General features: G+C 34.4%; 3 protein-coding genes across 7 annotated transcripts; 1 reads left to right on the top strand and 2 right to left on the bottom strand.

Annotated features, from left to right (window-relative positions):
• Positions 1-181: 181 nt before the first annotated feature.
• Positions 182-3,256, bottom strand: dj-1beta. The gene is made up of 6 exons (XM_065350408.1): positions 3,033-3,256; positions 1,422-1,539; positions 1,163-1,318; positions 1,009-1,078; positions 776-898; positions 182-467 (listed from the first exon to the last, which is right to left on the bottom strand). Exons 1-6 carry the CDS (start codon positions 3,113-3,115, stop codon positions 349-351), a joined length of 669 nt encoding a protein of 222 aa, XP_065206480.1. The 5' UTR covers positions 3,116-3,256; the 3' UTR covers positions 182-348.
• A 1,337-nt stretch (positions 3,257-4,593) lies between these two features.
• LOC135835901 (putative uncharacterized protein DDB_G0291608) lies at positions 4,594-14,448 on the top strand. Of its 5 annotated transcripts, XM_065350390.1 has the most exons (10): positions 4,597-5,107; positions 5,585-5,809; positions 6,042-6,141; positions 6,485-6,748; positions 7,210-7,266; positions 7,459-7,657; positions 7,788-7,924; positions 8,006-8,374; positions 10,278-11,249; positions 13,698-14,448. In XM_065350390.1, the coding sequence occupies exons 3-10, from the start codon at positions 6,118-6,120 to the stop codon at positions 14,103-14,105; spliced, it is 2,430 nt and encodes an 809-aa protein (XP_065206462.1). In that variant the 5' UTR covers positions 4,597-5,107; positions 5,585-5,809; positions 6,042-6,117; the 3' UTR covers positions 14,106-14,448. The 5 variants fall into 5 exon arrangements, with proteins under 5 accessions (XP_065206464.1, XP_065206460.1, XP_065206462.1 ...); XM_065350389.1 differs by lacking the exon at positions 5,585-5,809; XM_065350392.1 differs by lacking the exons at positions 5,585-5,809; positions 6,042-6,141 and having other exon boundaries at positions 4,594-5,107; positions 7,477-7,657.
• A 5,385-nt stretch (positions 14,449-19,833) lies between these two features.
• LOC135835903 (WASH complex subunit 2-like) lies at positions 19,834-22,786 on the bottom strand. The gene is made up of 5 exons (XM_065350395.1): positions 22,514-22,786; positions 22,292-22,432; positions 22,170-22,225; positions 20,469-22,096; positions 19,834-20,388 (listed from the first exon to the last, which is right to left on the bottom strand). The coding sequence occupies exons 1-5, from the start codon at positions 22,537-22,539 to the stop codon at positions 20,326-20,328; spliced, it is 1,914 nt and encodes a 637-aa protein (XP_065206467.1). The 5' UTR covers positions 22,540-22,786; the 3' UTR covers positions 19,834-20,325.
• Positions 22,787-22,810: the final 24 nt, after the last annotated feature.

Genomic DNA, 22,810 nt, shown 5'->3' with positions numbered 1-22,810 from the left:
TACTTCGGAAAGTCGAACTTGAAATCTGTCAACAATAATTAATAATATTGAACAATCGTCAAACCTTTGAAAACCGGTTTCTCTTTTCATGAAAACAGAATAGAAAAACATCGTCAATCTAAATTGTAAATTTGAAGAAAAATCTTAAATCCTTCGAAACATAAAACAGAAGTTATGTAGATAAATGATAAACAAGATAACTTTATTCAAATTTAACTTAATTAATCATTCCCAGGTGATACTTTAGCATCACGACACCAAAAATCAATAAAGACGAATTAAATTTAAATAATTTTTGTATTCTGGATTCAGGATTGGCGACTTGGCGTAAACGATTGAGTTTTCCTTTTATACATAATACGTTTCTTCAGCTACTTTGTCTCTGGCATCTTTTCCGACCAATTTTTCAATTATTGTGAGAGCGAATTCGAATGCTGTTGCTGGACTGCGACTTGTGATGAGTTTTCCTTCGAGAAAATTAATATATGAATTATTATTCATCAAAAGAAACAAATACTGTAGGTACAAACTTGAATAACATAATTATATCATTTAAAAAGTAATGTCCAAACAAAAACTTTTCTAAAAGCCTATCATGACATACAACACTCAAATTTCTGACATATCTATTGGGAGGAGGACGCAATGGGAGTGTGTAGAAAACGTAAAGAGCAGGAGAATGAGAATCCTTTGATGAACATAAATTTCATCCACCCAGTTACGGTGAAAAGAAATTATTATGATCTACGATTCGATGAAAAAAATATACACTTACCAGAGACTACAACTTTTTCTTCACTATATTTGCATTGGCCATCCTTAAACTCATCCTTAACACCAGGGTAAGAAGTAAGTGTTTGTCCTAGACAGATTCCGTGCGATTTCAAAGCTGTTGGTGCTGCAATCGTAATTATAAAGCATTACCATCTTCTTCACAAGAAGTTCTAATCGTATCTACGAGTATCTACTAGTCTGCCTATTGGTATACGTATAATTGAGAAATCATACCAGCACAAATCGCAGCTATCCACTTGTCGTTCTTCTGTTGCTTTTGTAGCAATTCTTTAACTTCTTGAGACTAATTCAACAAGAAACAAATAATAATTGTAGTCATAATTTCCATATCAAAATGGTAAAATGCAAGGTTATACAAAGTACTCACTTCCCGAAACTTCTTGTGACCCGGTCCGCCAGGTAAAATTACAATATCATAGTCATCATTTTTCACATCTGAGAAAGCAACATCAGGACAAATTTTGATATCTCGACTACACTTTACGCAATCCTTTCCTTCCAATCCCGCAATACACACACTGATCTAAATAAATAAAGTAAGTAAGCCATGCCATTCATGTACAATCACTTCCTTCCATCCCATTTCTGAATCAAATAGCAAGCGTAATGAATTGGAATTCACTTACTCCTGCTCTACGTAGAAGATCCGCCGGAGTGACGAGTTCAATTTCTTCAGATCCTTCAACAATCAGTAGCAGAGCTTTAATACAAGGGGTTTTCGCCATTCTCGTGGAATCAACAGAGCTATTGAAAAGTTTTTAAAAAATTATATGTAATTTAGACGATACGAATAAGAAACGAGTAAACTGATTTAAGTGATTTGATATTTCTGCAAAGTCGAAAGTTTAACGCTGCGTAAAACCGGCCGCCGGTTCCTAAAAACTTGAAAGTTGAAAATGCGAAATTTACTGATAAAACGGAATGCTGATAAGCAGGTTTGTTTTTTCATAAAATTAAAAAAATTTACATACGTAATTTAATTTTTTAATTTGAACAAACGTTTTTAATTTTTTTTAAAATTATTTGAGACTTGAGAATTTGAGATGAGATTTTTTAGCCGTATCCCAAGTTCCTACGCAAATGCTCCTAATAACGATTAAAGATTACAAAGGGGTAGGTAGTAGGTACTGGTATAGGTACATATCGTTGCTTTATTAGGAAAAGGTCGTAACTACATGAAAGTTGATTTCTCAGAAAACGCATTTTAATTTTTAAAGAGCATTCTATCAAGTACACTTGATAGTTTTAGATGAGGTAAGAGAACATTTGGTTATTGCAATCATTTTCCTGCTAATTTTCAAAATAAACATCCTGGTAGCACTGATTTTTCATTTTTTTATTTGAGGAACTCTGAACTGAAAAAAGTAAAATTCAACAAAGGAACTTTCACCTTAAGTCAAGCTTTTTTCATCAAAAGCCCATAAGAAATACACAGGAACGATATCCTTAAGGTGATGAGGTTGATTTTCTGCAATTTATCAGTGAAATTACGTGAAATTATGTGTTTATAATGATTTTTCTTACCAACAAATTACAAAAATCAAAAGAAATAGGTTCAATCTGAGAAACAATATCATTTAGAACCTTTTCATTGTAACAGTTTTGAAAACGTGTATTTAAAACCATTTGTTTTCGGCTATTACGAGAACAAAAAACATTGAAATTCAATTTCAAGTGTTGCATCATGTAGAGGACAAAATTCTCTTTCCAATGATACCACTATCTCATTTTTTATAAAAATTGTAGTTACGACCTTTTCCTAATAGAGCAACGATATGTTTTATAATTTTTTTCACGCAAGTTTACGCCTACGCCACGCCGTTACGAGTGTAAACAGAATTTGAGCAAATTAGAAATAAATGATTATGGAAGTTTTTATTAAATAAAAATAGGCGCAGATCCGATTCCTCTAATCCTCTAATCTCATGTATGTTTCTACTTTATACAATTATAAAACAGTAGAGATGAGATGATAGAGAAGATGAATGATTGATTGATAGGAAATTCGACGGAAAGCAGGGCTTTACATAATGCATAGCGCGGTCCATATCAATGGCATAAGTTAGGCATCTAAATGAATACGAATTTCTGATTGTGAAAAGAAAAGAAACATGGATACCTAATTTTTCTATTTGTGATCTTTCACATTATTGAGAAATGGACTAGGCGGACTATAGGACCACTAGGCATTTGGAAAAATGACAAATAGGTAGGCAATGATTTTAAATTCAACTTACTTATTTTGATTTGCTGCGGAACCATTCAGAATTAGAAGATAATACGTGAATATAAATGAGAGAAAAAAAAAGTTTCGTAACATTTTGTTTATTTATACTCATACTCGAAATTCTCTCAAGTCGTAGATGGCAAAAATTGAAGAGAAGTACTAAAAAACTGACACGAATAGCCAATAGGGATTTAAATTTATGATGATAGTATACGGTATACGACTATACGAATGGTGAACACTGAAGTCAAAAGTTTATAATTATGTAAGTACTTCTCTATCTTGCTTTATTATCTAATTTTTCGAAAATACAAATTACCCTCGCTTGATTCCTGAAAATTAAAATTATAAAATTAATTTCTAATTTTGAATGTCGAAAATTATTTTGAATAATGCAAACAACGACGAGTACCTATATTATGTTGATTAAAAATTATTCAATCATCATCAGAATTGGTTTGTTCTGGTAACTCCTGAATTTATAATATGTATAATGGATATTCGGAAAAATAAGTATAAGTATATTTTTTTACCTATCTACTCTTAAATTAATAGCAGTAGACGGATGCATATATGAACATTATCAAATATCAGCACATGAAAAGAGAAGACTAAAAGAGATTCAAAACTTTTCAATTTTAAAAAGTTGAAAATTCAAGATGACTAAGATCAAAATTTAATCTCGAGCGAGCTATGATCTGAAATCTGAATAAAATTTTGTTCTACAGATAGATACAGATGAATTAATTACCAATGATAAGATGGATTTACCGATTTGGATATTCAACATAGAAAAAAGATAGGCAAAACCAGCCCTACAGGACAATAAACTTCAAGGACAGCAGGACACTCAGTTTTTGTTTTACCAGCTCTGGACACCGGAGGCTGCAGAGGCCGGACCTCTACGGGCATAGGGGTTCTAATTTTTATTGAAAATGATAAATGATTAAATAAAATAAAGTCAATCATTAAAGTCGACTTCAAATTTTGTTTGTATCGTAACTCGTAACATTTTGAAGTTTGAATACTACATAAATGATTACGCGTATAACGGTGTAATCAATCACCAAGAAGATTATTCATTTGACTGAATGACTGAAAGAACGAAAAAAAATTCAAAAATTTGTATTAAAATTATAAAATCAATTAAAAATTAAAAAGCGTAAGTGGACTGCTACATAAGCGGCAACTAGCAACCAGCAACTGGCAACTTGGCAACCAAATCAAAAAATTTTGATTTGGTTGCTAGTTCCAGCCAATAACCGAGCAACTTCTTATCATTTTCGTTCCACTGACGCGAAACGAAGTTGCTAAGTTGCCGAGTTGCCGCTTATGTAGCAGTCCACTAAGAAGAAACAAAATTTGTGCTTTGGTAATCATTGCTACCCAACGTGACGTAAGCTTGTGTAATCACCACAACACAACACTGGAAGAGTGTTTCGGAACGAAAAAATCAAGGGTAATAAAACTGCGTAGAGAACTTTTTGCCATCATTTTGAATGTTTCGAAAGAATAAGTTCCGAAATTATGTAGAATTTAATTGATTGAACGCTTTAAAAAACTTGATACGACATAGGTAATACGTTTATTTTGTTAATTTAATTCACGTGAATATTTTCGTTCATCAAACGAAGTTTCCAAAATCAAGTTCCGTATTTTTTGGCAAATTTCATCAACGATCAACGACTTCTCCGTCAGCTGACGATGCGGTAAACAATAGCGTCAAGCGTCCCCTTTCTTCCAATCGGTGAACTACATTTTGAATTTGTTCCAAGGTCTCGCAAGTCGCAAAATAAATTACTTATTGCTTTTACTACAGCTTCTGCTTACACGGACGCCATTTTTTTGGAAAAGCTTTTTATACTTTTATTTTTTTATTTAGAAAAGATTACTTTGATTAGTGTATTTATATTATTTATTAGCGTACCGGCGAGTTAATTGCAAAAGTTTCTCAAGTTTTGTTTTCATTCTAGAATTACTCGTTTATTCTTACAAAAGTATGAAATATTTGTTCAGAAATGAATTCGTAGGTTTTAGAAATTAAACGCGCATAACTTAATGAAATTTATGGACTACTACAAGAAAGTAAGTTGATCTTTTGTGTAATTTTTTTTTTTTATTCACTAATGTGCATAATTCAAGTACCTACATCGTAGATAATTTAGATAATCGTATGTTTACATGGTCGAGGTTATGTATTTCTCCGCAACTGAAATCTTCTGTACTTGATTGTCTGATTATGTAAGGGTTTATGGAATGGAATACTCGCCGACAGTATCATTCAGATTACTGACTCGATTTATTTAATCTCTACGGCTGTTTTGTTTTACGCTTGATAGGCGTTTAAGCTAATATTTACACATCTGAAACGAATAAGTGCCTTCAATCACTTTTCGTCAACTTTCGACCACTAACTACCGCACTCATTTTAATGACCTTAATGCGAAGCGAAAAAAGATAACTATTAATAATCTCGATTTATTAATCATGCATGGTATAGCTTTCTTTTAATATTTTATACGTAGGTAGTCGGTCAAGTTTTATAAGTTTCTATGCTTCTAGTATGAGTTTATTGGTAAACTCCATGGTACATATAGTTCGAGTTGATAACAAAAAAAAAATAGTCAGAACGTCGCTATATCGAGCAACGATTCATTTTGGCTGAAGGAAGCGAAACAAAAGAACTGGTTTTATTGTAGCGAAAAGGAGAACAATCCCAATACTTGGAAAAAAAGGTCTATCGAGATTGGAGCATTATATTATCATTGAAAAGAAACTTGTAGACAGGTTCGTTGTCGACGATTTTTTACTGCTAAAATATAATATGGAGGGGAAGGGAAGTGGCGTCATTGTTAAGGGTTTGTTTTGAAAATAAATCCATCACTTCTTTTTGGTTCTTCGACTTCACTTCGCATTTCTGGTACAATTGCTACGCATCATGATCGAACACGGTGTTTAGTTTAGCGTTCTTTCTTTCTTCACTAGCGAATTAATGTTGATAAGTTTTTGACTTTTACAGTTTTATTGCACTCGTTGAATTTTGGTACATCGAATAATTCACTGCTTGCTTTATAAGATATATATGCTTTATTACAATGGCTTCATTTCGGAAATCAGGTGTAAGTTTTTTTATTTTATTATATTATTTTTTCATTTACCTAAGACGTTTTATTATTTTTAAGTTGTTAAGTGTATTATTTGCATCGATTGAACTAAACTTGCAAAACTGATATCTGCTCTAGAGTGTTTGATGCTCTGCTTTGAATGAAACGACATGAAATTAGCTTCTTATTCTTATATAGGCTATATTTTTTTCCAATCAGCGAAATATTGTCGAAGATTACTCAGTGTATGCTCTTGTCATACTTCAATAACTACTATATTGAAGCTATAATGATGGTTTAGGTATTCTGCGTACTTATGTGTTTCTGTGGGTGTAAAGTTATGTTCGCATGTTTACAGGTAAATAGACCTCAAAAGTCTTCCTTTATAAATGGTAGCCCGACAGACACAAAATTCAAAACTAGACCCGGTGTAATCGTACCGAATAGAGTATTCGTCGGAGGTATTTGTCCATCGGCTACTGAAAACGATTTATTAAGTCTTTTTGGCAAATACGGCACAGTCAAAGCAGTGAAAATAATCTCTGATCAGAATGGCGCATCTAAAGGCTATGGTTTTGTTACGTACGAAAAATCCGACGACGTAACTCGATTGCAAAACGACGTTAGTTTGATCAAATTAATCCAATTAGTGTTGCCGTTTTCGATTGGTAGAATTATTCGAAAATTTTGAAAAATATTCGATTTTTTGTTTGTTTTTTTATGAGGTATTTTCCGAAAAGAAATGAACAAAATTACAATTTTCTGAAAACGCTTTGCAATACATGATTATTTTAATGAAAGAAGGTTTTTGAAAAAACTTGCTCGTAGAAGGAAAAAACATCCACATTTACATGTTTTGCAAGGAAAATGGTGAAAAATGAATGAAAGATTCGAAACTATTGAAAATATCTGGTGAATTTGTGTTGAAATCATTGAAAGATGCGAAAATGATTTTGGAAATCTTAAAATTCTGCTTTGATTAGGTTTTTTTTCAAATTATATTCGGTGAACGGCTACACTAAATCCAATTTTTTCGTGCGATGATTTTTTTCTTATTACTTTAACGTTTGCGTTTTATTTCAGGCGAAAAGTTTGATGTTTAACGATCGACGATTGAATATTGCGCCGGCAGTTATGAAGGTAATTATGACATAATATTTACTGCACGCGTCGACGAAAAAATATACGATTTGTGAAATAACGCTTCGTGTGTAGAATTCACTTTTGTTTTCGTTCTTACGTAAGCTCTATCGAGGCTTCAGTTTCGTCGACGCGTGTAAAACATACGAGATCATTGTAAGGTTTAGAAGGTATACTCACCGTTGATATTAGAACGATTTTCATTCGCAGAATCCACAATTTGTTGGCCGTTTTGCCGATTCGTATGTGGTTCCGGTTACCCCGAGCAATATATATTTTGCTAATAATATACCGTATCAATATCAAGAAAGCACTTCTGTATTTCCAAATAGTCCTTATGCTCCTCCGCTGACCGTATTACCAGCTGTATCCGATGGTGCCTATTATCAGAGTAAGTAATTCGAGTAGATGAGCTAGCTGAACGAACCGAATCCGTTTCCAGATCCAGATCGATATTAGTACGACTTTATTATTATTTTTCGATTAATCCAATCATTCTATGTGTTTTTTCTTATTCGTAGATGGTTATAGTTCGTCGCCTAACTTCGTGCCAACTACTCCTTATCAAGGAGCAGCATTATTTTACCCAGTACCGCATAATACATCACCTGTTATGGTAGGCCCACAAGCGTACAACTCATCGTATCCTTCAGTTTCGGTAATAACGATTCGCCATCATTTTTCCATCTTATCTGCGCTCGGAGAAAATGAATTAATATTTTTCATGTTCCGCGTTTAGGTATCTAATTCTAATTATGTATATTCATCACCGGCTCCAGCAACATCATCACCGCCGAGCGCATCAGCCAAAACGTCAACAGCGCCCGTCCCATCGACTGTAACGAATACATCCGAAGTGCACGGCGCTCACGGAGGCGGTGGCGGCTCGCAAGTGGTCCAGACATCTGTACCGCCACCTTTACCGTATCCGATAGCTCATCCGCCGCAGTATTATAACGGTAGCGTGGCCGCACCGCCGTATTCGGGAGAGGTATATTATAACATGGTACAAGGTGCGTGCTATCCGGTGATGACGGTCAACGGACATGACGCCTACATTCCATATTACGACGTACCGGACACATGCAACAGTAACGTTGCACCGGAGGTGAGAAACGATTCGGATACGGAATTAATTAATGTTTCGTATCCTATATTTTAATTATACTTACGGATAGAAGTATTATTACCATTTCGTCGTGATTTTTTACATTATGATGACGAATGTACTGCGAACAGACGTGAAACGTGACGCGCGACCGTCGAGAATCGATAACGCGAAAATTCCGATTATTTTAAGACAGCAATGTATCGCAAATCGTGTGTCGGGAATAAATTTTTTATCGTTTTATCAACTCTTGACTGTTTCCTGTCCTGTTATGTATTTCCCTGTGTGTCCCGATGATTTTTTTTCCTCCTGTCGAAAGAGTTTTTCTACGAAAGCGTATTTTTCATTTTGAGATGGGTGAAGAGGGCTGACATGGTAGTTGGAACATCCCCTGAAATGTCGTTTTTCAGTTTTTGGATTTAGGGATATCAAATGAAGCACTCGTCCTATCTCTGTTTTCCTCTGTTTGCCTTCAAAAACTCGCTGTTTCCCATCGCTGTGATTTTAATTTGAATTATCCTGAAAAACGAGTTGACTTTCTTTCGCTGAAACGAGTACTAACATCATTGGGCGGTACACAGATAGAATGATGGACGATGGTCTCTTTTCGTCAGTCCTCTGAGTATATGAAAAATATGCCTATTCATTAGAGTTGACTGAATTTTTTGCTCACATTTTTTTTCCCAAGTTTCAAGATTTCCATTTTTTTTTACGCGTAATACTTGACAATGATTTTTTGTAAAAGTGTGGGCAAAGTAGGTACTACATTTGATCGTTTCTGCCTCAAAAATCACGAATGTTTGGAAATTTTATTCGATGTCAAGTTTGAAATATTTTCTTTTGCTTAATATTCCTCAATACGTCGTCTTCGCAAATCGCATACTCCGGAAGTTTGAGTGAGAGGTTTTGGTTCTTTTTTTCGCCATACGATATATTTTTCTAGAAAAATGTGTACAGATTATCCTGTCATTTCCTTAGAACTGTTCTTCCAGTTCAGTAGATTACATTTACCCAACCTACGATTTCAGTCACGTTTTATTTTCAAAATGAACAAAAGTTTGAGACACAAGGCAGGTTTATCAACTTGGCAGTAATGTCTACGAAGGTACAATATTTCTAAAAATGAACATGTAAATTTATCAAAGTTCCACGTGAGAGCAAATGTGCGTGATTTAATTCTACGTTCGTTTCCATTCGAACAAATTATAATTTTTCCTTGAATAACTTCACTCAAAATTTACCGTTTGCATTGACGTAAGGAAACCGGAGATGAGTAATCATTTTAATCTCATATCGATATTTTTTTGAAATGAATAATTTTCCGGTAGAAAGTATGTAGGTAGTTATCGCTTTTTTCTCTGCTGTCACCTAAAATGTTCTGATAATAATATCTGTTCACTGCCCCATCATTAACCTTTTGACGTATGGGAGTAAAACCGATCTATAAACTCGGGAAATAATAATTTTTTTGAAAAAAAAATGAGGTCTGTCTCACTTTAGAAATGAAGGAATAACTCGAATCGAGATGGATTTCTCTATTTTCGAAGAGTAGTTTGTACGAGGAATCGTAAATCATGGATCACATTGACGTATATTGAAACGAACATTTCAGCATCTTGGAATATTTTCGAAATCAAATCTACAACTTTTTGGAAAACCAAAGGAATATAAAAAAATTAATTGATATTCAAACTAAACGATTTCAAATGTATTAAAATCGACGTGTCGCGCTACATTTTCATTACTTTTTCAAAATTGAAAACCGAAGGAGCACTTTAAAAAAATAAATGGTGTTCCGAACTCGCTATCCTCAAAAACCTAACAAGAGAATCTCCGATTTATTCTGTTTTAAAATCTCGTAAATTTCCCTCTGTTTAACATTTTATGATTTTTCGTTTCGCAGGAAAACAATTACGATGCGCAAAACTACCACGAAATTACGCCCAACGTACAAAACTACATCGCCGAGCTGAATAACAAAGACACATCGCCACCGACCTCCTCAGCGGTCATCAATACGGAATCGAAACAAATGATGCCGGTCATCGTACCGCAGTCGAATTCGGATCACGTTCAAGAGCAGTACGTATCAGCCGAAGCGAATAACGTAGCCAACGCACAAGTCGTAACGCAGGTACCAGTTCCGGTATCAGCCACGCCTCAGACTCCGGTAGTGACCGGACGTACACCGCACGCGAATACCGACTACAATAATCCGTCTAATTATATGCAGCATCGGAACGCCACCGCTATCATCTATCAGAATACGCCGGTACCGCCGAATAATATGTATTATAATCCGATTTACCTGACGGAAGCCACAACTCCGGCGTTAACGCAAAGCCCGTACCCGAAAAACTTATCCGAACATTACGTAAGCGATCATTTACCCAAACGCGACTCCAAGTATTCGCAGAAGAAGTTCTCAACTTCGCCGCAATCCAAAGACAACGCTATTAGTATTCCTAATATACCCAAGTTCCCGTTCACCGAGTATATTAACAACAATTTTCCCGGTTTCGTTAATCGTAATGTCAAAGAGAAGGATTACAAGAATGGTAATACGAAAATCAACGATAACAAAATACCGCCCAGACCACCACGCAGTAGTAGCAACGGTAGCACCGGATTGAAACCCAGAGTGTTCCATAATCAGAATCAGTTTACTGCCGGAGCTGGTATGCCACCGCCGCCGCGTAATACGCACAGAAATGGCAATGGTGTTCCTATTCAGGGTAATGTTCCGTATCCGAGATCCAGCTCAGCCGGTGCGATGAGACCGATGCACGATCAAATTCGACACGCTTACGATTATCAAAATAGTTACCAAGGACAGAATAGCTATCAGAAGTACAATTACGAAAAAAAGAATCTGGTAAGTGAATGTTTCGTTTAATCGATTTATTACATGGGTTGGGTTTGGGGGGGGGGGGGGTGTTTATCAATGATCACATTGAGAATTAGAAAAAGTAACGTTTTTGGTAATCAGAATCAAAACTTGACAATTTTTCAATTGCTAATAACTTAGTCAACTGGGCAATCGAAGTCTAATGATCTGTTGATTGATCAAATTTTTCTCGGCAGTAATGAAGGCTCAGAAAAAATTTGTTTACTAATCAACACCGGTCTACTTTATCGATCGATTCAATTCATCAATATTGATCAAGCTTGAACAAAGGACTAAATGATTAGCTAATTGTTCGATTTTTGGTTACCTACGTAATACGTACTGCTGAGTAGATTTTTTCCTGAACAGTCGTTGAAATTTTGATCACCCATTGGAAAATCTAACGATCACTCGAAGTGAAAATTCGAAATTGAAATAATCTAATAATCCCCTGATCCGTTAATTTTAGAACTTTCATCATTTGTCAAGTAGTGATGGGGTGATTGAAATTTTTTTCCTTCGTTCCGACTCTCATGTGCTGAAAAAATATCAAACTAGTATTCTGAATTATATATTCAGCTGATCTACCTCAACATGAATTTTTTTCTTAGTAATGTTGATAAGACGCCTTTGAGTGTTTGACCATGTGTTGGCGTAATGGTTAGCATCCTGGACTGAGAATTCAAGAGGTCCGAGATCGAATCCCAGAGCTGACTTGTGGCGAATTTTTTAACAATACTTTTGCCTACAAAATAATTTTGTTAAATTAATTAACACCTCTGATAATTTTCTTCGTACTATTCAAATTCATTAAATCCGACTAATTGATTACATGTTCAATAAAATTATTGTATTTTACAAAAGGAAAGGATTATTTTTCAAGAATGTCATAAAGATTTGTGATACTTTGATTGGAAAATATTGTTGATTAATCGATTAATTGGCGTTGAATGTCAATTATTTTGTCAAAGTCGGAGAAATTTCTGGAAGTTTGGCTATTTTTACTCCAAAATTAGGATCCTTTTTTTCCAAAGCTCTTATTTAGAAGGTAGTAGGTTCTAGGTACATAAATAATGAAAAATGTATCAGAATTTCATTGCTCCTAATTGCTAATCCGGTTCATTTTGGTTCTAAAAAGTAAGGTTTCCTCATTTTGAAACTAACAGCTTTAGTAAACATCAGGGAATAATTTTATCCTCCTACAGATAAATTTAGAGAAGAGGCTATATGCCTAAAATTTTCAGCAGACATTTCTCGAATTGAAATTTTTTGTCATATTAGTCTTGAAGCAGATAGGGAAAGTAAAAATTGTTTGATGGAAAATTCTTGATTTATGCATCAGAATTTTTCCAAATAGCCCTATTTTCAAGAAAAAACCACATCTGACCTGATCATCTACCAATGTTGACCTCCATGTACGGAGACAGAGCTTTCCAAAATTTAAATAAAAACAAAATTTGAAGACGTTGAATAATAAATGGAGAAGTCATTAAAAATTTTTCGAAATTTTGAAATTTCTACGTCAAAACTCCTTCGAATACATACTTTAATTTCGAGAAAAATCGTCCCTGGCTTCTCTTCGCGAAGCACCCTCCCTCCCCCCCCCCCCCACACACACACACACACTGAATTTAAAAGAATAAATTAGAAACTTTTTTAATTTCCGCGTTGAAATTGCGCCTTATTACCTCTTTCCAATAAAAAATCTTCCCTTGTTTTTTGAATCATGTTGGCTTAATTATTACAAAACCCAGAGTTTAAAAAAATTAGGAAGAGTAGAGGAAATTTTTCTCTGAAAAGACATCTTATTTTTAAAAATTCATCAGATATTTGAAAATTTTTGAAAATTGCTGCTTGACTCTTTTAGGTACTCTTTGTTTTTAATTTCTGAGGGCTATATACAGAAGAACTATAATTGCTGTGAACTATTTTTTTTTATTCAGAAACGAGATTAAATTTTGGTACACTTCTGAGGCTTAAATTGACAATATTTAAGAAAATTCCTCCGCTCTTGTTCTTTGTATTTCATTTTCTTTTAGTTATATCAGTTTTGGAGCCTTGGATGGCTCTGCACAGGGGTAGCCAATGCTCCTTGAATGAACGAAGACGGTTTTTTTTTGTTGAAAATTAATGAATTTGGGAAAATTTAATCGCAGAAATTGAAAATTAATTTTATATAAAAATGGGTGATTTCTGAGAAAATGATGATCGATTAGCTGAAATTGAAGACTGACCTGCAATGATTTTGAATACAGTTTCATTCATGAACAAGCGATAGATTAATTGAAATTGAATATCGATCGTTGTTATTTTTTCAATACAAAATACTCCTATTTATTATTTTTCATCTTCGATTCCTATCTTGTTTCTTTCACCCTTGTCTGTAAAATAATTATTTAAATATGCGTGTTAATTTTCGTTTTAATTTTATTCCAGTCTAACGGCGGCGGATATCATCGTGTCAAATACGAAAAAACAAACGGCGGCCAGCTACCAGTCAATCACAACAATAACAACACCAGTATCGCCAACAACAATAACAACAGCACCGTTACCAACGCTAATGAAACGTACTCGAAAAATAGCATCTCACCGGCCGAAGACGTTACGAAAAAACCCATCCAAACCGAGCTCGATACCGGCGTTAAAACGAATAACAACAACACCACCACTACCAACGAATGTCCAACGCCATCCGAGCAAAATAGCATAAACAGCAGTGGCAGCTGCGGTAACACAGGCCTAGCCAATAATGTTCCAGTTCCGGTAACGGAAAATGTGCAAAATCAGCAACAGCAGCAGCAACAACAAGTATGCCAAGAAATGCAAAACTTAGCGTTGTAAAACAATGCCCAACCCTGTGGAAAAAGTGAAAAAATCTTTTTTTTTATTCGTTTATTTTTTTATATTTTTTTCATCGTTGTACATAGATTAAGGTTAAGGATATTATGATTTTTTTTCTCCCCTTTTCTCTCTTAAAACACAAACGAAATCAAAACATGTCAAAAGTGATACGCGAGACTATAAAAAGCCCAACGAGAGAATTACAAGAATTGTGTCGAGTGATCGTAGAAGGTAAACAAACAATTAGGTAATAGTCGTATCTAAGAGGAACTGAAGTACGTATATTTTGTTTTCTGTAAAAAATAAAAAAATCGCAATCTAGAAGGGAAAAAACGATTACAAAGCGGAGAATTCCGGCGGCCTAATTTACCAGTAAGGTAAATTATGTCATTGTAATCGTAGCAGTAGATTTCGATGATTTTAATTCGCGTGTGTGTGCGTATAAATGTGTTTGTATATAAAATACTTGGATGTCTGTGTGCTGCTGTAATATCGAGTGTGATTGCGAGTGTGCCAGTGTGGTTTAAACGAAAAATACGTATGTGCTTGTATATAGGGACTATTATTTTATATATCGTATGTATGTAATGTACATATGCAATATTCAATCGATACATGAATGTAAAGATAAAATTTTTACGCGGATGACAAACGAATATTACAGAGGAGTTTTTCAAGACGCGAATGTTTCGTCGACGACGTGTGTTTCGACAAGCGACGATGACGACGATGACGACGACGACGACGACGACATTCGACTATACAAATATCTACGCCGATAATTACCATGTGTTTTATACCAATTTTTTTCTTTTTTTCTTGTATAAGTTTTATTCGGAAAGATTTTTTTTTCTTTTTTTGGAAATCGTCTCACGAATGAAATATTTGTTACCTTTGTTTTATTTTGTTTTCGATTAGTAAGAGAGAGACGATTAGTAGCAGGAGAAACGAAATACACATTGAGAACTATTAGAATAGAATCTGGTCTGAATTTTAGTCATTGTTTAATGTGATCTCATTTTTGAAATAAGTGGTTTATTTTTTTTTTTTTTTTCTTATTTATACGAGTTTTTTTCTCACTTTCGCGCCTTTTTCCTCTTTTAAACGTTACTAGTATAATTATACATACAATTGAGTGAAAAAAAAATAAAGAAGTGTAAAGTTAGGCGGAAAATGGAGGTATTGAAATCGCGAATACGCTTTTGGTGTTGGAATATACCACATTGTTATAGGCGGTAGTCATTTTACTTTTTTTTTTTTTCAACGCGATTTTAATACGAGATGATTTTTTCTGCGGAGCTTTCTGAAAGGGGATCGAGGTTACCAGATTATACGAGACTTTTTTTTGAACGCGCGCGTGTGTAGCGAAATTAGAGAAGAAAAAAAAGAAAATTATCGGTTTGAACTTGAACGAAAAAAAAGAGTATTAATTTTAGTACTACAATCGAGTACTTAAGAATTATTACGTTAGGTTTTTACGTTTTTACATGTTTTTTTTTTTAATTTTTTCGAATGTGTGTGTGTAAGTATTTGGCTCGCGCATATATGTATTATACTATATACGTGTAAAAGACAATGTAAACATTCCAATAATATGTAGAATAATGTAAGATATTTTATGTGTGTGTGTACATAATATTACAAACGAAGAAATACCCTGCAGCGCGATAAACAGAGAAATTTTTAATAATGATGGCCTGGGTATCGGTGCCTAGCTCGAGATCTATTCGAAATTCGAATCTCTCCCAACTCAGGTGTTGTGATGCGAAATGTGCGATGCTAGACGCGTGTGTAGATGAGAGATATCGCTATCGGCCGGATTATCATTAAGTATCCTCGTTTTTTTTTCTTTTTTTTTTCATAGGAAGACTGAAAAATTGTCTGTGATAGAGATATGTGAAGATTATCCAATTGTAATTGAAATTAACGTTGCTCAAGTTACTTTTACATGCGTAAATTTACGATCTTAACACCTCTATTGTTAACATATCTCTAAATCGCTTCACGTAGTTCGATTTGTTACGTTGTTTTATGCTGTAGTTACTCGTTAGCTCGAATACGCGCAATTTATACCTACATGTTACGGATAAGAGTACTATATAGGGTAGCTGAAGGCGTGAAATGGTACCGAACACGTGCCATAATGGTGGAGGTGTCTTTGATGAGAAAAATTGAGTCGATTTAGCATTGACGAATTTAGCTTGTGTACTTTTGTTCGAAAAGGTGGCCTAGCTGATGTCTGACGGACGCCTTGTTGCCCCCACCCTGCGACCTTCAGGCGATAAATTTGGTGTAGGATTTTATTTGTTCGAGTATTTTTAAAAAATGAACGAAAAAGTGTAAGAAAATTGAATATCGCGGTTTTTGAAAATTATTTGAACGTGGATGGGAAGAGGGCGAAAATAACAAAATCTGTTGTGGAGGTAATAGTAATTTTAGAGCTCTCGCCTCCCCTCCATCTCTTTTGATCCAATCGATTCTCAAAACATTTTTTTAGGAAGAGAAAATTTGAATTCGGATTCTAGCAGCATTTTTTCTCCTGGTTGAATGAATTCACTCAACTTTCAAATTTTAAATTCGAAAAATGTTGAAAATTTTTTGAAAAAGTTTTTTTTCCAAATTTGAAAATTTTGTTCTTTTTGTAAAAATATCTGTTTCTTCGATTTTCAAAACTCCATTTAATTTCGATTCGAAAAAATTGAAGATCTAGGTCTAATTTTTTAACTTAAAACGTTGATTTTTAGATTAAATTCGATTATATCTGAATCGTGAAAATTGCTTTCTCTCGAAATGAATATTTATGTAATTCTTTGACTGAAATCGATTTACCGGTTCAATCGTTATTCAAATTGGTATCTTTCTCCATTCTCCTTCCCTTCTCTTTCCCTTTCAAAAATCTATCCTAACGAAATCATTGAAATGTTTGAGGCGAAAAAGAAGTCACAAAATCAACTTTCGATAATCGCCTACCATTTTATTTGACGAAGTCCATAATATCTCGATTTATTCGATTCATATCGATATTCTTAACCGAATTGATATGTTATTGTGAGAATTTTCATCGATTCGGGTCGGACCGGTTCCATTTGGCATATTAATTCAATTAAAGGTGTAAATTTCATCAATTTTGATCACTACGGTTTCTTTGCTCGAAATAAATTCAATGAGTAGAAAAAATGAAATAATTATCGATTTTGATCACTTCGATTTTTTTACTCAAAATCGATTTATATCGATCTTTTCGATGATAGTCGAACTGGTTGCATTGGCATACTAATCCAACAAAAAAATTGAAACAAATCGATTTCGTTCATTTTGATTTTTCTGCTCATCATCGACTAATATCGAAGGTTCTAATCAAATTAGTACATACATTCTGTGACGATTTCGATCGAATTGAGTCGAATTTGCTGCATTGGAGATACCATTTCAAAATGTATCAAATTCGGTCAATTTTTCGACTAGTCCTCCCCCCTCCCCCCCCCCCATCAACAGTTTTCTTGCTCGGAATGAAACCGGTGCAATCGATTCTTCCCTTGCTTGAAATGTGAAATTATGTTTAAAAGCATCATCGAAATTTTCTCCTCTTCATTCGAAAACATAACGAGAAGAAATTAGAAGAATGGAATTCAAACGCGCAAATTTTAGACAATCAAAAGCCATCGAAGATATATACTGGTGTACTTACGAGAAATTCTTGAAATTTCTTCTCGTTAATCAAAGACACCTCTACCTCCACTAGCCTTCTCAAGTCATAATACGCTTTCGTAGTACTCGAGAAAAAATATATGTACTTTAATCTACCCAATGAATAAACAAAAAAGGACAAACACAACTCTCAACCGGACAAATATAACCTCATCTTTCGTGACTTATTCAAAGTCATCTCTGGCAAAATTCACCGGAGATTTGTCCAGTTAAAACTTTCATAACGTTTTTAATTGTATGTTTTATTCTTCTTTCCGATGCGAAATGAAATATTCGACGAACGAGAACGTGAAAAATAAAACTCACACCGAATTGTCCCACGATTTTATTCGATCCCGAAACCGAAACGGCGACACGTGTATTTCAAAGACACGTGTACCACTATACTTGAGAGTTACAAATTATTAGTCGAGTCTATCGTTTTGCTAGTCTTTTTTTTTCTTTTATCCCTGTTGATATTTTAAGTACCTCGTATTTTTATTATGACCATTTTTTTTCTCTTAAATTTACGCTGTACGACAAACTAATTATTTTTTTGAACATGTTAACTAAGGATTAAATTGTTACCGAAAAAATTGATAGGAGAAAAAGTATTGTACGTTGTTTGACATATGTATTGGTCGCTGTGTGTGTATATTTTGTATTGTAGATTTCTTTTCTTTTTTTCTTTTTTTTTTTGCCACGTTTTTACGAGAGTATTTAAGTCAAACCGCGAAAAATCGAAAAAACGAAGTAAATTCGAGGCTTGTATATTTTTTTTTAAAATGTCGATTTTTATTTATTACATTGTATAGTTCGTGCGAGTGTGAAATGTGTGGATAAAAGAATGCGTGAGTGTATTGTGCGTGTGCATGTGTGTGTGTGTGTGTGTGTGATGTTCCCGCTGTACCAAAATTTTAATATCTGGATTTACCGGATGTGGCGTTAGGTTTTGGTCGAAACGATCGGTAGCGTTGAGATAATTTACCTATATTTAACGAAAATTAATACTGCCATTACGTTTGAAAAATTATTGTACAGCGAGAGAGAGAGAGATACCTGATGCTCTCGAGAGTCAGTTCCTAAGACAATAATAATATAATAATTATAAAATTTTATCTATAGTAATATTTATTATATACAAACGCGAAACTTTTTTTTTTTTTTTTTTTTTTAAACAAGGTGACACCTTATTAATTTTGGCGAAAAAAAAAACAAAACAAAACATTGCAATCAAAACGATACATTTTCGATATCGATGTAATCGTTTTAATTATTTTTCATGTGTGCCTCCCTCTGCCCCACCCTCCCATACATCTCACCCTTGTTTATTATTTTAATTTTTAAAGTAATTTTTAAGTTTAGCTTAAGGTTATTTTAAGCGTAATTTTAAGGGTTTTGTCCCCTCCTCCCCTCCCCTCGCCCACCCTCATTCGTGTATGTGACCTTTGTTGGGTTTTTAAAAAATGTGTAGGTTGTATGCGGATCGATTCTACTCGTGATCTGTGTGGTAAAGCAGACGGTTTGGAAGTGTAAACGTTGATTTTTTTTTTGTAATGATATTTTTACTACGAAGTTTTTATCTTGTATACAATTTTTTAACTGAAACGAAGTTGGCGTAGAACCGAACCCTTTTTTAAAAAAATTTCCCTCCCTGTCCCTCATTTTGTAGTCGTATTTTTAAGCATCTGTTGACTAGTTGTATTTAAGATTTACTTGTGTAAGTATTATTTAAGATATTGGTACATGTTTACAAAATGATACCGAGAAAAATACGTCTGGTGTGAACTTTTTTCCCCCTCGATGTAAAACGTATTGATTTTGTAAATGTGTGATCTCATTTGTGGAATAAATGTTTGAAAAATCCAAAAAGTTGTTTGTTTTTTTTTTGCGTTAATTTTGATGTATTTTATGACAAATCGAAGTGTGTGTTTTCAAATATCTTGAATTAAACGCCGTCTTGATGTTTTGAGATTGAAGAAGACCAAGAAAAGCTTCATTCTACTGAAGAATTTTAAAAAAATGATGAAATAAAATGAAATTCACAAAATATTAAATGTATTTTAAAAATTATCATCGTACAGTATTTAGAAATTAGAACAGTTGGTACTGGTGATGAACTGATTTTACATCACAAAATGAGTTGAACTCTCTTATACCTACGTACAAAATCATAAAAATAGTACCTGAAAATGATAGTCATCTTTATTCACGTAAAAAATCGAAAGATGAAAAAATAGTCATGATTATCAATGATCTGTTTCTCGCGATGATGACTGAATAAGAAAATAAAACCAATAATATTACAAAATACAATAATCAAAGGTAAAAATAAATCATACATTTACATCTTATATTAAACGAAATAGTCTACACAGAATAAGCAATTTACCAGCAAAATTCCTTCTTTCATAAAAATATGTACATTGAAAATGAATCTCTGAATTCGTAAAAATATCTAACAGCTGATACAAGTAGTCAAGAAAACACCACACCATATCTACTAATTAATGTTTGAGAACACCATCAACGTTCAGTTACGAAAGGAAGATGTTCTGGAAACGACAGAAGGGTTGGAAATCTCACCCTTCTTCATCTGTAAAAGAAAAAAAATACGAATTAATGAAGAATCTACACACTATCGAATCACAATAAAAGCAAAAATCAAATGAATACCTTCGGAAGATCCAACTTTCTTTGCACACTGGTACAACGTTGAGGTATTTTACAAGGTTTATTTTTACTTTCCGAATGTTCTTTCTTGGTCTCGGATTTCGATTTCGCAACTAACTCATTAACGCAAGAAGAATGACGGAGTTTCGACATGGATTTTATTCCTTCTCCGCGATAGATATATTTACTAACTGGACTCTTCACATGATCGTATTTTTTCGGCGTCTTCTTCAATTGAGGTAATTTAGATTTGAACGGCGTCGTAGATGTCTTTTCAGGCACATTTTCGAGGTGCGATTTCCACATTTCGTTGGGAATTTTATGAAATACATCGGGCGTACTTCGATTAGTAGAGTTGTCGGTCGAATCGCGGAATGAACTGTTAATCAAGCAGTTCTCCGGTTTCAGGTCTGTTATCAACGTAGCTGACATTTTACCCGGTGTTTTGCGCACAGAGATGTTCTCTTTGTTCAATAATAACGATTTACGTATCAACGGCGAATTTTGAGTCGATGTATTTAACAAATCTTCATCGAGCAATAATAACGATTTACGAATCGCCGGCGAATTTTGCGTAGATGTATTCAACAAATCGTCGTCAAACACGTGGGAAAATTTCCTTTTAGAGGAAGAACTGGTTCTTAGTGTTGCAGTAGACTGCTTTAATATACTATCGTCCTTATTCTTGAGGATAGATTTACGTGCTGGTGTTGACTTTGGAGCATCGAACATCTCTGCTGTGTTTTTGAGGATAGATTTACGAGTAGGTGTAGACTTCGGAGCGTCGAAAAGAGATTTACGAGTCGGAGTTGACTTCGGAGTAGCGGACGCACCTCCTTGTGTGCTCTCGAAGAGAGATTTACGAGCCGGCGTTGACTTCGGAGTGGAAGATTTTTCTACTTTGTTCTTGGAGATGGATTTACGAATTGGAGTTGTCGCCGGTGTTGCTGGTATATCTTCGTGTTTAGAGACTGATTTGCGAACGGAGGACTTTGGTGTATTAGGTGCACTTGGTTGCCTTTCGGCATTCGAAGATGCGTTTTTACGAGCCGGGGTACTGTTTCTACTTTTGTTTCTCGTCGGACTACGACCATCGCGGCAAAATTTATCATCCATTAAGATCTTAGCAACGGGCGAATCTTTGTACGCTTTCATAGACGTATTTGTGATATTACCGCATTCGTCGTCCAGTTTTAAATTGTTAAACGAAAGCAAAACCGATCTATTCGTACAATTCATATTCGACGCATCGGTAAGCTGCGAAATATCGGCGGTTTTATCCACATGCATATGGATGTCGGATGCCATGGAATCTGCACGGTTCTGACGATAGTTTCGAAACATTGATTTATTCACCGATTTCCTTTCCTGAATAGATGTAAGGTTCTGAGTGATTTCGATTTGTAGATTGAAGTCTTCAGTTTCATCAAATTTATCGTAGGTACTGTTTAAATTATGAGATGGCGATTTTTGGTCCGAATTATCTAACGTGTACGTATGATTAGAACAATTACTGCTATCTTTAGAGCTGAACGAATAATTATCAGGTGGAGCGAAAGAGGCGGCAGTTTCACCACATGGGACATTTTCTTTGTCACCAGGTGCGCAGGTAAGTACGTTTTCGGAGAAATCTACAAAAAAATAAACACACATGTAAAATCGATGATTATGATTACTTCGTAGCATCGAGTACTTCGTACTTACCCATCATTTCGTTCTGATTCTTTTCACCCAAGCATTTTCTTTGCTGCATCTTTTTCCTAATTATCACGAAAAATTAATCATCTTGTATACTGTACAAAATAATTACGATATTTTAAACTTACTCGAGTTTTTTAGCATCAATTTCCATTCGTTTCTTCAATTCTGCCACAGTAACAGGCCCAACAAAAATGGTTGGATGTGGTGGAGGATTACCGATCGTTATCACACGGTCCTGGGTTGGTATAACTTTCCCCAAGTGTCGTCTGCGGATTATGAAAATGATTAGTTTAATTAAATCCACTAAATAAAATATTCAATATTTACATCAACTAATTAATACTCACTTTCCGTAAGAATACCCTCCGAACATTTTGATTTCGAAGGATCAGATCATATACATTGAACTTGTACGCTAGAAGATTAGGTAACGTTGCTACCGATTTTTTATCAAACAAAGCTGAACTTTGAAGTAAAATTCGATTCGCAAATAAACTAATACGGCCACAAAATTGAAATTTTACCCGAATTATTACAAATATTTAAAAATATAAAAGTATAACTAGAAGAAAGGAAGTTGTTACTTGTTAGAGATTTGAACTGGAAAAATCGGTTATTTTTCATTTTGTTTTGCCGCGTTTGTT

This window comes from Planococcus citri, chromosome 2 (assembly GCF_950023065.1).
Source record: "Planococcus citri chromosome 2, ihPlaCitr1.1, whole genome shotgun sequence".
Taxonomy (NCBI): Eukaryota; Metazoa; Arthropoda; class Insecta; order Hemiptera; family Pseudococcidae; genus Planococcus; species Planococcus citri.
Note: the sequence above shows the minus strand (reverse complement) of the source record. Positions and strands in the feature narration are given on the sequence as shown.

What these genes read in the sequence shown, in the direction of transcription:
- dj-1beta (XM_065350408.1), bottom strand. Translation starts at nt 3,115, where the DNA reads ATGTTACGAAACTTTTTTTTTCTCTCATTTATATTCACGTATTATCTT. An exon ending in GTCACAAGAAGTTTCGGGAA is followed by an intron (nt 1,079 to 1,162) that starts GTGAGTACTTTG and finishes TTGTTGAATTAG; the next exon opens with TCTCAAGAAGTTAAAGAATT. An exon ending in AGAAAAAGTTGTAGTCTCTG is followed by an intron (nt 468 to 775) that starts GTAAGTGTATAT and finishes ATTTTCTCGAAG; the next exon opens with GAAAACTCATCACAAGTCGC.
- LOC135835901 (XM_065350388.1), top strand. Translation starts at nt 5,081, where the DNA reads ATGAAATTTATGGACTACTACAAGAAA. An exon ending in TAACTCGATTGCAAAACGAC is followed by an intron (nt 6,749 to 7,209) that starts GTTAGTTTGATC and finishes GTTTTATTTCAG; the next exon opens with GCGAAAAGTTTGATGTTTAA. An exon ending in CGATGGTGCCTATTATCAGA is followed by an intron (nt 7,658 to 7,787) that starts GTAAGTAATTCG and finishes TCTTATTCGTAG; the next exon opens with ATGGTTATAGTTCGTCGCCT.
- LOC135835903 (XM_065350395.1), bottom strand. Translation starts at nt 22,539, where the DNA reads ATGTTCGGAGGGTATTCTTACGGAAA. An exon ending in GGAGGGTATTCTTACGGAAA is followed by an intron (nt 22,433 to 22,513) that starts GTGAGTATTAAT and finishes CATAATCCGCAG; the next exon opens with ACGACACTTGGGGAAAGTTA. An exon ending in ATTGATGCTAAAAAACTCGA is followed by an intron (nt 22,226 to 22,291) that starts GTAAGTTTAAAA and finishes CGTGATAATTAG; the next exon opens with GAAAAAGATGCAGCAAAGAA.